We start from the raw sequence: 16005 nt of genomic DNA, 5'->3' as shown, positions 1-16005 counted from the left end.
GGTGGGTGTGGAGGGGGAGGGCATGGGTTAAAATTGGAGTCTCTTTCTCAGCCAGAAGCCAAACAACACTGTGCGGTTGCTAACTGCTCTTCATTCACCTATTGATGTCTCCCAGAAAAAAAAACGTCCCCAGCGTTCCCAGAAAACCCAGCTGCTATTCCGTCAACAACCACTGGAGGGCCCCAAACACCGCTATGAATCGTCACAGCGTCTTTTAACTCTCACTCCACAGGTGCCTAGCAAGCCCATAGACCAGAGCACCATCACTTCTTGGATATCTCCTGAGTTTGATACAACAGCAGAAAGCTGGTTCCTAGCCTACCGGAAACATCGTCACTGAGACCAGGCAAGACGTTCAAGTTGAAAATCTGGCACCTCCAAATTTCCACATCTAACTTTTGAGAGTCTACATTCTTCTTCCATTTCAGAGACATTGGAGAGCCCTTTAATCAAGGAGTGCCCCAATCAACAAGAAAAGAACAATTCTAGAAGACCCTTAGTTCCAGTGCTCAGTCCCCAAAGCTCTGGGGACCTGTCAATACACACACTTCAGAGTCTACCTTATGCATTCATTCCACCTGACATCCAGACCCCAGAGTCATCTTTCGTGAAGGAAGAATCTGTTTCTCAAGATCAGAAGGAAAACAGCCTTCTCTACTGCTCTGGTCACACTAATACTCCCAGCAGCCCAGAGCCTGGGCCTGTTCTGGTTAAAGAGACACCTGAGAACAAGTATGGGATAAAGGTCACGTGGAGGAGATGACAACACCTGCTTGCTTACCTTGGGGAGCGAGGAAAGCTGAGTAGAAGCCAGTTCCTTGTGAAAAACTGACTCCCTCTCTTATCAACACTCTCAAGAAATTGTTGATTTTCATAGAGTTGCTAAAGTTACTTTTCTAACTCATGAGAGTCTATCAATAGAATAAAATAGAAATAACACTAACAGAAAAAAAAATTTTAACTAGAGCCTTGGAGTTACAAGGGAATTCAATTCCCACATTTGCTTTTTAAGATACCTTGTGTCACGAACTGTTTACTTTATATTTTTTCTGGCATTAACTGTTTAAAATATATGTAAATAAATGGTTGCAGGAAAAAAAATAAAATAAAAATAAAATAGATAAACAACAAAAAAAGAATGTGTCCTTACATAAATTATGGAATTTAATCAATAATGTATCAGTATTGGTTCATCAATTGTAACAAGTGTACCACACTCCTGCAAGATTCTAATATTACAAACTTTGTGAAAGGGAATATACGGGGACTCTCTGTGCTTTCTACTCAATATCTGCAAATCTAAAATTGCTTTGGAAATTAAAGCCTATTTGTAAGAAAAAATTCTCAGACTATAGACACATATCAAGGTTTTAATATTAGAAACCAATGTGGTGGATGAAAGTACTTCAAATTGTATACGGAAACAGTACAATGTACCCCATGATAGTATTAATGTACACTGTTATGATTTAACAAAAAAAAAATTAAAAAAAAAAAAACCAATGTGGTTTAGGGCAGTTATGGGAATTAGGGAACCTGTCACTGGAAGTAAGAATAGGAAAAATGACCTCAGGGCTCCCTCTGGAAAGCTGAAGACCAGTTTTAAGCAACAGACTTAATCTACATACAAAATCATAAATAGGTCTTCAAAATTAGCAGTTAATGACAAAAAGTAAGAAAGAGATGGGATAAATTGCACCATGCCTTTCATGTAAATTAAAATACCTGCATACCTAAGGAAAATCAACATTTTGCAGCATGTACAAATAAGGAGAGTAATAGTAAACTCATGATTAAAAAGCTCTCTTTGGTGATGGATGGGAGTGGAGAAAAATGGGCATACACATGACCAGTTACAGGTATGAGAAATAGGCCTTCTCCAAACAAATGGACTATGGGCACACTGCATCGCAAATTACAACAGTGAGTAATCAAATCTTTTTGGCTCATTAAACGTACAGTTTGTGCAGAGTCTGACTAGATGCCAACCTCCATTTTCTTCTTTTAGGGACTATGAGAAGACAATATTTCCCATAATTCATTGTAGGTTACCATGGAGACTTATAACTGGTTAACTGGATGTGGCCAGTGATAATATGCCAATTCCGGTTCTGACCATAAAAGGTCCACTGAGTTCATACATTCTCTGTCTCAGATGTTAGATGGCCTTGGTTCCCTGAGTCACTAGCTAAAAATGAGTACCCAGAAGGGTCATCCTAGCATATCTGTTTGAAACATCCATGAGAATTATCCCTTTACTATGGTAAATGATTGAGATTTGGGGCAGCTAAAGATTATGAATAATATGGTAGGGCTTTGATGAATATAGATAAGTAGAGAAATTTTATGTCTAATTTTTTATTAGAAGAGGAGAAAGAGGAAGAGAGGAGAATATCTAGGATCAAATATTTGTGTCAGTCTTTATTTGAATTTATATGAGATTTTCAGTTAGAGTGAGAGTTTCCATATGGTGCACAATAAATTAAATTCAATAGATCTGAAATCTGAAAGAAAGAATATCAAGGCTGTTGGTGAAATAAAATGTTTACTACATTGAGAGATTTACTTTAGATATGGTTAAATCCACTAGATATCACTAGTCTATATTTACATTCTTTCCTGAGTTACCACTCTCTTTTTCATAACTATGAAAATATTTATATGCTAAGAATTTCCAAGTTATTATCTCTGGCCTTAACCTTTTTGGTGATGATGTATCAGTATATGGTACATGTATAGTTCTGCCTATAACTCTATATGTATATAAAAGGCCAATGCAATTTAGCAAGTCTTGACTTTCTTCCACAAATTTACTTTTCTCCATAGTCCTCTCTGATTTTATATAGTGGCATCAAAATATACTATTTGTGCCCCAAAAGAAAGAATCCCTTGGATTCTGCTGTTTCCTTCCCTAGCAATCCTTCAATAGTGGAAAGGAATCTAAGTTATAAACAAATCTTACATATCTACCTCTAAAACATCTCCCAAATCCACTACATCTTATTGTCTCCATAGGTTCCCTTTAACTTATACTCCTATGATCTTACCTCTGGACTATTTCAATAGACTCCTAAATGGGCCTAATAACCACCTCATAGGGTGTGACACTTAAAAGGCTCTGTTATAAAATTGCTGTTAAGAATAAAGTCTGGGAGGCTCGGCGCCTGTGGCTCAAGTGGCTAAGGCGCCAGCCATGTATACCCAAGGCGGCTGGTTCGAATCCAGCCCGGCTCGCCAAACAACAATGAAAGCTACAACCAAAAAAAAAATAGCCAGGTGTTGTGACAGGCGCCTGTGGTCCCAGCTACTTGGGACGCGGAGGCAGGAGACTCGCTTGAGCCCAGGAGTTGGAGGTTGCTGTGAGCTGAGATGCCACGGCACTCTACCCAGGGGGACAGCTTGAGGCTCCTGTCTCAAAAAAAAAAAAAAAAAAAGAATAAAGTCTGGGAAATGGAATGACAGTAACTTCAGTGAAGGCATGGCTAGATAGGGAGTCAGAGAAGAGATATTTGAGTGGGTGATATTAGAATTTGAGTAATTAGAAGTAGATTGAGCAACGTGTAGGGAAAAGAATATGATAGACAAAACAACAGCAAGTGTAAATGCTCTATGGGGAAACCAGCTTGTTGTTTTGAAGACTAGCAAGGACTGAAGGAGTAGATTAATTGAGAAAGTGACACCAGGGCCATCTCAGAGAGCTGGTGGGACATGAAAAAAAACTTGAGTTTTATTCAAAGTGCAGTGGAATACCACCAAGTCTCACTAGGTCTTGGGGGAAGAAATAGTGAAACAAATTTCAAAGTTGAGAAAGCAGAGATAAACTTGGTGTATGGAAGAAATGTGTAATATCAACAACAATTAAATGCTACCAGATGATTGATGTGAAGGAGTACATGACCCACAGAAACAGAAACGTGGTGGGTTATTTCTCGGCAATGAAGAGGTTCCTTCATTTCACAGGGAGTTGAACTTGATAAACTCTAAAGTTCCATCACAGTCTTCTAAAGTGTCCCTTTACTATGGTAGATCTGATGGGGCCATTGTGAAATCTGAGCTATGGTCACTGAAATCAATCCTTTTACAGCTGGTCTCCTGGCTGCCACTATTAGCTCCTGCTAAACAATCTGTCTACCCCAACTATTTCTTCCCACTCATTGTTACATTCTGTTTTGAACATTTAATTGAAGTTTAAGGTGCACACAAAGAGTATACATATCAAATTTCTACAACTTTAATGATTTCCACAAGACAAATGTACCAATTTAACCAGTCCCAAGTAAGAAATCGAACTTCACGCTCAATGAAAAAATCCATATTGTGCCCTCTCCTAGTCTACTCTCACAAAGGATATCAAATATTCATGATCTGTGTGTATATGACTTAATAAAAAAACAAATATTATTATCTTAACACCATAGATTATTTTAACTGTTACTGATCTTTATAAAACATGGCACCACACAGTCTGTAATCCTGTGTCACATAACATGTCCTTCATGTCGCATGTGAGAGTAGCTTGTTCTCTCTCATTGCTGAACAGAAATTTATATGAATATGACACAATTTACTTTTCCATTCTACTATTAATAGATATTAACCAAGGTCTGAGATCTAACAAAACAATTCCTTCACATTTTCATGAGACTGCTTCATTCATTCATTCATTAATCATTCATTCTCCTATTTGAATTAGTAGTACAGAGGCCTCAACACTGAGAGGAAATGAGGCTACAAGATTTGCAAACAAGAACAATTTGGGTTCTTCATTTCCAGTTTGGATGTCCTTTTTTCTTTCTCTTATCTAATTGCTCTGGTTAGGACTAATACTAGGACCGATAGGATTACATTGAATAAAGCAGTGAAAATGAGCATCTGTGTTTTGTTCCAGTTCTCAGAGGAAAGGCTTGCTTTCCCCTATTGAGAATGATAATAGTTGTGGGTTTGTCATACATGACTTATATCATGTTAAAATATGTTCTTTCTATAGCCAGTTTTTTCAGAATTTTTTTATCATGAAAGGTTGTTGAATTATTAAATGCTTTTTTGGGCATCTGTATGGTAAATGCTTGAAGTGATAGCCCAACAACCCTGATTTTACCATTGCACACTGTGTGCCTGTATCAAAACATCACAAATTCCATGAATATGTACACTCCTATGAATATGTAAATTAAAAATAAAAAAAATAGGGTGGCACCTGTGGTTCAGTGGGTAGGACACCAGCCCCATATACCTAAGGTGGCGGGTTCAAACCCAGCTCCAGCCAAACAGCAATAAAAAAAAATAACCAGGCATCGTCGCAGGCGCCTGTAGTCCCAGCTACTTGGGAGGCTGAGGCAAGAGAATCACCTAAGCCCAGGAGTTGGAGGTTGCTGTGAGCTGTGTGATGCCGTGGCACTCTACCAAGGGCAACAAAATGAGACTCTGTCTCTACCAAAAAAATAAATTAAATAAATAAATAAAGGAATGAAATTAAATGCCTGACTCTGAAATCTATGCAGGATATATGTAACTGTGATAAACTGTAAGGCCAAATATTTAACTAAGATCACTTGATGGCCTTGAGTTTCTAAAGTGCCCTCAGTAACTCCATGGAACACATGCTGTGATTGACTACAACCTCCAGAAAAAACACCTCCGTGGTTCAGGAAGCCCCAAACTTCTCATGTCCAATCCATGTCTTCCTAGGTTCTAAATATTATGCTTCTTTCTTGGTTATACAAAATTACTTATTAAAGGCATTTCACAAAGATCAGCATTCAGGTTACAGGTGCAATGAGTTACCACACTGTCAATGCCACCCTGCTGCACAACACACAGGTTATGTACCAGTGACTCTCACTGTACAGGAGGGCCTACACTATAGACATGAAATGCTGACCAGTCTAAAAGTATCCGTAATCATTTACCTCACAAGTCTAAGTGGTTCATAATGTTGCCAAGATTACAGCAACATCGAAAATAAATAAATGGGACATGATCTAGCTAAAAAGCTTCTTTCTGCATATCTAAGGACAGGTACCATAACTAAAGCAAACCGACAGCCTTTGGAACGGGAGAAGATATTTGCATGCTACAAATCTGACAAAAGACTAATAATTAGAATCTACAACGAACTCAATTTAATCAACAAGAAAAGAGCAAACAACCCCATTTATAAGTGGGCAAGAGACTTGAACACTGGTCTATATTCATAAACTTCTCTGAAGATGACAGTTGAATAGCCAATAAACACATGAAAAAATGTTCATCATCCCTAATTATCTTTTTTTTTTTTTATTGTTGTTGTTGTTGTGGCAGATTGGCCGGGGCCAGGTTCAAACCTGCCTTCCTCGGTATATGGGACTGGCGCCCTATTCACTGAGCCACAGGTGCCGCCCAATCATCCCTAATTATCAGAGAAATGCAAATCAAAACTGCTCTGAGATATCACCTAACTACAGTGGGATTAGCCCAGATTAAAAAGTCCTGAATCTTTAGTTGCTGGTGTGGTCATGGAGTAAAGGTAACAATTTTGCACTGCTTGGAGGTATTACAAACTAATACAACCTCTATGGAAAGAAGTATGAAGAATTCTCAAAGAACTAAAGGCAACCTTCCATTTGATCCTGCAATCCCATTACTAGGTATGTACCCAGAAGAACAAAAATCATTTTATACAAGGAAATCTACACCAGAAAGTTTATTGTAGCTCAATTCACAAATACCAAGATGTGACAGCATCCCAAGTGCCCATCAACCCATAATTGGATTAACAAACTGTGGTATATGTATACCTTGGAGTACTCTTCAGCCGTAAGAAAAGATGGAGACTTTACATCTTTTGTGTTTACCTGGCTGAAGTTGAAACACATTCTTCTTAGTAAAGTATATCAAGAATGGAAAAAAAGTATCTAATGTATTCAATACTAATATGAAACCAATAGATAACCAAGTATTCACCCACTCAAAAGAAAGAACACAAGTGTAGTCTAGCAAGGTGGAGGGGAGAGTAGGGAGAGGGATGGGGGATGAGGGAGTGTGATTGGCAGGAACTCACCTAATGTTCACAATATGAGGTGTTCAGCACACCCCCTGGGTGAAGGGCTCAACTACAACTTGAACTTTACTTTAGAAATGAAAACAATGTAACCTAAATATTTATAGTCTCACATTAATCTGAAATTTATAAAAATGAATGTTGCCAAGGGCAATAACAATGCTTCACAATTTGTATGTTTCAACAGACAGCTATCTTCTCCCCCTAAACCTCTTCCTATCCCTGTATTGAACTAACTCCCACTCATAAACCAAAAATTCTGTAATCTGCTCTGAAAATCCCTACTCAAAACTTTCTTGAATCTGTTTTACATTTTTTGTCTCCTTTATGCCCTACAATAAACAGATATGATACCAAACTATAATTTCCAGTTCAAATATCTAACACTTTTATTCACTTGCAGCTCCATGGACACAGAAATAAAGGTCAGCACATAGCACAATGCAAGGTACACACTGTTCAGTAAATACATCTAAAATGAAGAATATATCGTCTGATAGCCATTCCAAAAGAAAATGAGGTGACTCACCTGTCTGAAAGATAGCCATATACCAGACCTCCCAGGAGTGAACCAGCCATAAGTAGGAATTGAGCCACTGATTTCTGTAACTTAGCTTCACACACCAGGTCCCACTGGAAGAGAAGGAAAGCAGCACGGGGGAGCTGATGAAGACATTGAGCCCTTTAGTAGATACTGACTCCAAACTCCTACATAGGACGTGTATGACCGTCGGATGTGATTGTCCTGCCTCCCTCTCCAGCATCATCTACAGACACTGTCCCCTAGTAGCCCACACTCTGACGATACTGGCCCTATTTCAACACTTGAATTGCAGCTGACTTTTTCTCTGACCTCAGACCCTTCCAAAAGCCTTTACACATGTATCTATGTCTCTATTCATTTTATCTTCACACCACCACCTCCCTTTACTGTATCGACTCACGTACATTCTATCTGCATATTAATTAAATACACATAAGAACCATAAATAAAAAATTCCTTTACCAAAATTTTAAAAGCCATATGCAAAAAACCTATAAATTTTCTAGGATGGCCACCTTAAGCATGTAGGTTACATAAGGACCCAGCCTTTGGCCTCACCAAGCTGGGATTTCAACTATTACAATAACTATCATCTTTGGTCACAGGTTGAATCATTCAAAAAGCTTCAGAAATACTGGTGCCTGAGTCCTATGACCAGAGGTTCTGATTTATTTGCTCTGCATATTAGTTTGGCAATGAATATTGAGATCCTTTGATATTACATGGCATTTGTCTACTAAAATATTATAGGTCTTATAATTCTTTCTCACTAAATTGGGTTTAGTTTCTTCAATTCATTAGACTTAACTTGACTGCATCATAGTGCAGATAAGCAATTGCTACCTGCTGAAGGAATGAGGAAAGTGCTGACTGCAGCACCCATCTGAACACTAAATGTGTAAAGCAATTTCATCCTTGGTGTTGCCTCCAACCCCCACCCCCACCAATAACATAAAGATAACGTAAAGCTTCGTACCTCAGTCACAATGGTGGAGGAGAAGAAGCTTCGATCGTACGCCCAACCATCCACACAGAGCTCTGTGTCTGGCTCACTCATATTTGAAAAGTTCCCATTTGGGTAAAGGAGCTGCCACTGGGGAAGGACAAAGCGACGACACTTCTGTAGTCTCAGGTTGGAGTCCAGTGGGATGGAGATTCTCAGGAGGGCATCCTGGCCAAGAGTCCCAGTGTCATTATTGGAGACAGTGTCATTGTCGAGGATGTGGACCCAGCAGCGATGATCAGGGATGGCTGCAGTAAAGTTCTCCAGTAAAATATGAGGGTACAGGAAAATGATGGTGATGAAAAATAAAGCCAGCTGAAGGATCTGGAATCTGCCCAGGCTTCCAACTTGATCCAGGAGCACCTCAAAAGCCATCAAGTTTTAACAGGTGATTCTCTCAAAGTTACCTTATGGAGATCAATTCAGAAAAAGAAAAGATTTTCTTTCCACTAAGGCACAAGAATCCCGTGTTGATCCAGACACCACCTTCTCCTCAATGGGCCCGGTCACACCACTATAGCAGAGGAGTGCAAGGAGTTTCCTGAAGTCCTATAAGTCTACAGAGCTGGAGCATTTCAGTAAAGTCACAGATATAATTATTTGGCAAAGAGCCCTGTAGCCCTTGACAAGTGAACCTGCCTAAAGAACTACTCACTGAAGGATCCTGAGCTCCGAGCTTCCTGAGAAGTCAGTGATTGACTTTCAGGTGGGTGTAATCTCCACCCAACCTGAAATATACCTTTTCAGTGGCCTGCCATTCTTTTCAGAAAAGAGATAATTGAGACATTATAGCAAATCACTTTATGATATTTTTGAGCAAAGAAAAGAGAATAGAGATTTTTTTCTTGGTTAGGACTGAAGTTTCAACAAAAAGTTAATGAAAACTAGGTATCTTAGTTAAAGTAAAACAACATGGAATGTTGTGTACAAATGCTGACTTTTTGTAAGTTAAGTTTTGCTTCAATTCAAATCATACCAGTTCTAGTGATTTTAAAATTGTTGAAGAGGCAAAATTGATGTAATAGGCCGAGAGGATAGAAATAGTGCATTTTTACAGAGATGGGGTCTCACTCTGTTCTCCAGTCTCTCACCCATCATGGACTGCAGTGACACCATAATACTTCACTGTAACTCAAACTCCCAGCCTCCATGGACTGTCCTGCCTTGCAGCATTCTGAATAGCTAAGACTAAAGGTACAAGGTACCATGTCTGGCTATGTCAACAACCCCACAGATAGGTATATTTACCCAAAGGAAAAAAAGACATTTTATCAAAAAGACACTTGCACTCAAATGTTTATAGCAGCACTATTCACAATTGCAAAGATTGTAAGTACCCATCAATACATGAATGGATTAACAAAATGTGGTGTACGTATACCATGGAGTATTACTCAGTCATAAAAAATGGTGATATAGTATTTTTTGTTATAATTTGGATGGAACTGGAAATCATTCTTCTAAATGAAGTATCACAAGAATGGAAAAATAAACACCACATATACTCAATACTAATTTGAAACTAGTTGATTAACTCTTTTATGTGCATATGTGGAAGTTAAACTCAACAGACATCAAGTAGGTTCAAGCTGGAGGAGGGGTTGTGGAAATTCACACCTAACTAGGGAAGGAGGGCAAAGCAACTCTCCAAATCTCCCTTTTTAATGGAATAGAGAGAGAGTGAGGGAGATTCCTCCAAACTCTTAACAAAGAACCAGCCATCCTGAGAGTCCACTGGGGGCTGGAAGCTGGGTAATGATGAGGCAAAGCAAATTCCCAACAGACAGCACTGCAATACTCAGTTTACTAGTATCCAATTATTAGGCATCTTAACTTTAGTAAAGTTTGGGAATGCAAAAAATTCCATATTAATTCTGGATAGTTTTGTCCATTTAGAAAAGAATGATCACAAATTGGAGTGAAAGGTCCTGGGAGGTGTTGGCCATAAAAAGGGCTATCAACTCCACCTCTCTTATGAAAGTTTGACGTGCTGCATTTTCTTTTTGAGAGGTTCTATGATCTATATAATTCATATATCACTGAGGTTTGAAAGGGACACAGGAAATAGGCTTGTCAGAAATAGCCATTTCAAGGCACAGTGGTAAATTCTTCAGTTAAAAAGGACCAATTTTTTTTATTAAATCATAGCTGTGTACATTAATGCATTTATGGGGTACAATGTGCTAGTTTTATATACAATTTGAAATACTTTCATCAAACTGGTTAACATAGCCTTCACCGCACTTTCTCAATTATTGTGCCTTTGTGTTAACTTGTGCCCGCCACTTTTAATACAGCTGTTTATCTCACAGTCGGGAATTGCAATCCCATATGTGACCTGCAGGTGGCAGCCACGTACCGCCATTTAATTTTATGTCATCATTTGCAAGGGGAGACTCAGGATCGCAACAAGATTGGAGAAAACAGGGGAGGCTCTAATACTTGATTCCAATAGACACATATAAAAGCTCTTACCTGAGGAATGAATGTAATGAAAAGGAAAAAGAACCATTCCTTCTTAGAGCGTAAAGTGTTGGAAGTTAAACTTGCCATTAAAGCTAAAAGAAGGGTTTCAGTGTTGGCGCTCCAGTTGTGTTGAGGGCTTCCTCAGTCTGAGATGCTGAGATGTTCAGGGTTCTCCAGGTGATATAGAAGGAGGATGGCTGTTCTTGGGCTGTACTTGTCTCAGCTGTCTTTGGGGCTGTCTCCATAGGAGGAGCTGATGGACGCTGTCCTCACCTGGAGAGTACTTCTGAGTCAGATATCATTTCAGGGATGGGCTCCTCACTGAGGCATCTGTTAAATAGAGATTTTTCATCTCTGGAACTGTATTCCCCCTTTCCATCAGTTGCTGGCTCATGGTAAGGCTTCGTCAGACGTGCTGATATTTATCACCAGCATTTCTGATAAAGCCACCAGAATCCAGAGAGTGCCTTTTGGTAATAAAACAACAGCATAACCCCAGCCCCTGCCAAAAGTTTGGCAGGTCCTAGTCATTTGGGGTTTCTCAGAGGTTCTTGGCATAACACCAGAGGCTTGGGGTCTTTGCCTAGGGGGATAAAATTTTTTTCAGCAGCAGTAAGGCCATTTGTGGAGCAATTTTTAAAAATAAGGGTAAATATTTTATGTACTTGTTCTTGTGGGGCAAGCGTATCCTTTATGCTCCACTCTCTTTGTTCTGTTTTTGCAGTTGATTTTTTTAACATTCTGTGAGGACATTCAATAATAGCTTGTCCAGAGGGATGTAGGGGGTGCCAATAGTGTGTTTAATAATCCATTGTTGACAAAATAGGGCAAAAAGAGTTGGAGGTGTAAGCAGGCCCATTGTCAGTTTTCATATTTGGGGAAAGACAGAGGGCTGATATTGTGGAAAGTAAATGATGTTTAACATGTTCTGTGGTTTCCCTGGTTTGACAAGCTGTGTGAAGGATTCCTGAATAAGTAACAATGCACACATGAACATACTTGACTTTACCAAAGGGTGGGTATGAGTGAAATCCATTTGCCATAAGATATTTATGTGTAGACCTTGGGGATTAGCTCCCATGGGGAGAGAAGTGGACATTTGCTGACATTCAGGGAAGGCACAGTGTCATTAGCTTGGCAAAGTGCAATGGAAAAGGAGCAAACTAGCTCCTTGATGGAAAAATTGATGTGACTGGATGGCAGCAGAATGGACTTAAACATTACTATAGTCTGCTATGGCATTGCTTTGTGTAATAGGGCCTGAGAGATTAGAATGAGAATAATACATGGGTGATAAATATAGGTTTTTTCTGATTATGTAAGTTTTTGTAGGGAAAGGAATAAGTTTAATATATTTTCATCATGAACTTGGTGTACAAGAGCATCATTGATGACTTGTATGGTTTGCCCAATATAGGCAGGGCGAGCTACAATGTTTAATGGATTAGAGAAAGCTCTCAATGCTAAAATAGCAGCTGCTAATTCTGCTCTTTGGGTGCTGGAATGTCCCTCAGTTATGAAGTTTTCCCACTTGTCTTTTTCTTTCCAAGTCACTGTTCCTTTTCCTGACCTCCATGAACCATCAATAAAGACAGTGAGTGCTCCTCCAATAGGCTTAGAGGAGAAGGGGGTAAAAGGAGTAACAGGGAGCAGTTGTTTTTTGTTTGTTTTTGAGACAGTTTCACTATTTCTCCCTTAGTAGAGTGCTGTGGCATCACAACTCACAGCAACCTCAAACTCTTGGGCTTAAGTAATTCTCTTCCCTCAGCATCCCAAGTAGCTGGGACTACAGGCACCCGCCACAATGCCCAGCTATTTTTGTTGCAGTTGTCATTGTTGTTTAGCTGGCCCAGGCCAGGTTCAAACCCATCAGCTTTGGTATACGTGGCTGGCGCTGTAACCACTGTGCTACGAGCACTGAGCCAATAGGGAGCAGATGTAAACCAAGTAAATCTTTTAATGGTAGGGTATGGTATTTGAGTTTCCCAACAAAATACTAAGGTCAATTTGAAATAATTCACTGTGAATCTATGCAGCCATAAAGTTGTCTTCGTCAAGGTCTGGGATAATTACTTGAGGATCAAAACCACTTAGTTGCTGGCAGTGTAAACGGCCTTGGTGAAATAAGGAAAATCTTTGGTCAGTTTTAGTGTACAGTTTTTTCTTGGGGTGATGGGCTAAAAATGTCCATTCTATAATTCTTACATTTGGGGTAAATTGACAAAGTAATCCTGTTGAGGTATGGGCAGTATTCCAAATTGTTAAATGTATGAGAGGCTTTTTAACACATTGGAGCTTGTTCAATTACTTCTTCAATGTACTTTAACTCTTTTGGGCTTCAAGGGAGGACAAGTTTTGTGGGAAATCTAAAGCAGGGTCTCCTTTTAGGTAATTGAATAGATAGATGAGATAGGGCATGAGTAGTTATAGCTAAAGTTGAACACAGCCAATTAATGTGTCCTAGAATTTTTTGTAAATCATTTAAAGTGATTTTGGATCAGATATGTATGGAGAGCCATTGAGGCTTGATGGTATGAACTCCAAGTACATATGCTAAGTATTGCCAAGGCTCAGTTTGTTGTATATTTTTTTTCTGGGGCAATTATCAGGCCAGCTGTTGTCAAGGTTTGTGTTAAACCTAAAAGTAATTATGAAAGAACAGATTTGTCCTTATGAGCTAAAAGTATATCAACCGTATAGTGGTCAGTTATGGCTTCAGGGTATTATTCTCTAATTGGCTTTAAGGCTGAAACAATGAAAAGTTGGCACAAGGTAGGGCTAATAGCCATCCCTTGAGGTAAAACTTTCCATTGATAGCATTTCATAGGAGCAGCACAGTTAGTGCTGGAAACTGAAAAATAAAACTTTTCTCTATTTGAAGGATTAAAAGGTATTTGGAAAAAGCAGTCTTTAAGATCAATAACTATAAGATCATATTTTTTATGGTATCATAGCTGGATTAAGCATGCAAGGTTGAAGAGCCCCCAGAGAAATAATTCTATCATTGACTAACCTTAAATCATGAATAAGTCTCCATTTTCCTGACTTTTTTGGAATGCAATTGTTCTGAGACTAGTCACTGGGTATGAATTTGAGAGACGATACCTGGGAAGGGTGAAATCTAGGAGAACAGAGGTCTTCTCAAGGAGACCCAGGGATACACCTGCAGGGTTCTTTCCATGATGGCTCAGCTCTCAGGAATTTGTAGACTTAACTTCCTGGAACCTGGAAATTTCCACTTCTATGAAATCCTGAGGTTCCATGGGGGCTGGAATACCTTGTCCCACTTGATTCAAACTTGATTCAGACCAATGAGAAGGGTACCTGTGGGTTGGAACTTTTTGACTGGAGATAAAAAGGGAAAGACCAAGCCAGTTGGGGATTGCAGCCATTTCAAATTCTATGCCATTTGCTATGCTAGCTGAAATAAAGTCCTTCCTCTTATAAACATGGTGTTTGGGTGCTCTTTCTCTCCATTGGACTTCATCTCCTGCAAAAAATTAACCTTTCCCCCTTTCATAGTTCTCTTTATAGAGATCTTTCATGTCCTTAGTTAGATACACTCCCAAGACATTACCTAGAAATAAAAACAAATCAGGAGGAATCATGCTTCCAGACTTCAAACTACACTATAAACCGATAGTGATCAAAACAGCATGGTACTGGCACAAAAATAGAGAGGTAGATGTATGGAACATAATTGAAGACTAAGAGGTGAACCCAGACACTTATCATTATTTGATTTTTGATAAGCCTATTAAAAATATAATTGGGGGAAAGATTCCCTATTCAACAAATGTTGCTGGGTGAATTGGCTGGCAACCTGTAGAAAACTGAAACTGGACCCACACCTTTGTCCTCTAATAAAAATTGACTCTCACTGGTTAAAGGACTTAAACTTGAAAACAATAAAAATTCTTAGAGAGAGCACAGGGGAAATGCTTGAAAAAATTGGTGTGGGAGAATACTTTATGAGGAGGACACCCCAGGCAATTGAAGCAACATCAAAAATACATTACTGGGATCTGATCAAACTAAAAATCTTCTGCACTGCCAAGAACACACTAAGTAAAGCAAATAGACAGCCCTCAGAATGAGAAAGGATTTTTGCAAGTTATAATTCTGACAAAGGTCTAATAACTAGATTCCACAGAGAACTCAAACTTATTACTCAATAAAAAAAAAAAAGTGATCCCATTTCATTGTGGGCAAGAGACATGAACAGAAGCTTCTCTGAAGAAGATAAGTGCATAGTCTACAGACACATAAAAAAACGCTCATCATCATTAATTATCAGAGAAATGCAAACCAAAACTACCCTGAAATACCATCTAACTCCGGTAAGAGTAGCCCACATCACAAAATCCCAAAACTTCAGATGTTGGCATGGTTGTGGAGAAAAGGGAACATTTCTGCACTGCTGGTGGGAATGCAAGCTAGTACGTCCCTTTTGGAAGGAAGTTTGGAGAACACTTAGTGATCTAAATGTAGACCTGCTGTTTAATCCTGCAATTCCTCTTCTAGGTGTATATCCAAAGGACCAAAAATCATTTGGCAATAAAGATATTTGTACCAGATTGTTCATTGCAGCTCAATTCATAATTGCCAAGTCATGGAAGAAGCCCAAGTGCCCACTGACCCATGAATGGATTAATAAATTGTAGTATATGTACACCATGGAATACTATGCAACATGAAAAAAAAATGAAGACTTTACCTCTTTTATGTTTACATGGATAGAGCTGGAAAATATTCTTCTTAGTAAAGTATCTCATGAATGGAAAAAAAATCCAATGTACTTAGTATTACTGTGAAACCAATTTACCATCACTCACACTTGCATATGAAAAATGAAACACAACTATAGCCTAGGATGAAGGAGGGAAGGAAAGGGGAAGGTAGGGTGGTGGGCCGATAGAGGGAGGGTTAGTAGGGGGACCACACCTTTGGAGC

The 16005-nt window shown here is 39.0% G+C and overlaps 1 protein-coding gene and 1 pseudogene across 1 annotated transcript in view; one reads left to right on the top strand and one right to left on the bottom strand.

Moving 5' to 3' along the window:
* Window positions 1-882, top strand: part of LOC105887859 — a 5148-nt pseudogene extending 4266 nt beyond the window's left edge.
* Window positions 1-8961, bottom strand: part of LOC100965979 (solute carrier family 22 member 24-like) — a 44900-nt gene extending 35939 nt beyond the window's left edge. Inside the window, exons 1-2 of the mRNA XM_003798692.1 lie at window positions 8560-8961; window positions 7569-7672 (exon numbers count right to left, since the gene is read on the bottom strand). Of these exons, the coding sequence (XP_003798740.1) occupies window positions 7569-7672; window positions 8560-8961 (506 nt within the window). The remainder of the gene's footprint in view (window positions 1-7568; window positions 7673-8559) is intronic.
* Between the last annotated feature and the right edge of the window lie 7044 nt (window positions 8962-16005).

Source organism: Otolemur garnettii, unplaced genomic scaffold (assembly GCF_000181295.1).
Source record: "Otolemur garnettii isolate 467f Iridium unplaced genomic scaffold, OtoGar3 scaffold00140, whole genome shotgun sequence".
In the NCBI taxonomy this organism is placed as follows: Eukaryota; Metazoa; Chordata; class Mammalia; order Primates; family Galagidae; genus Otolemur; species Otolemur garnettii.
This window is presented reverse-complemented; position numbering and strand designations above follow the sequence as displayed.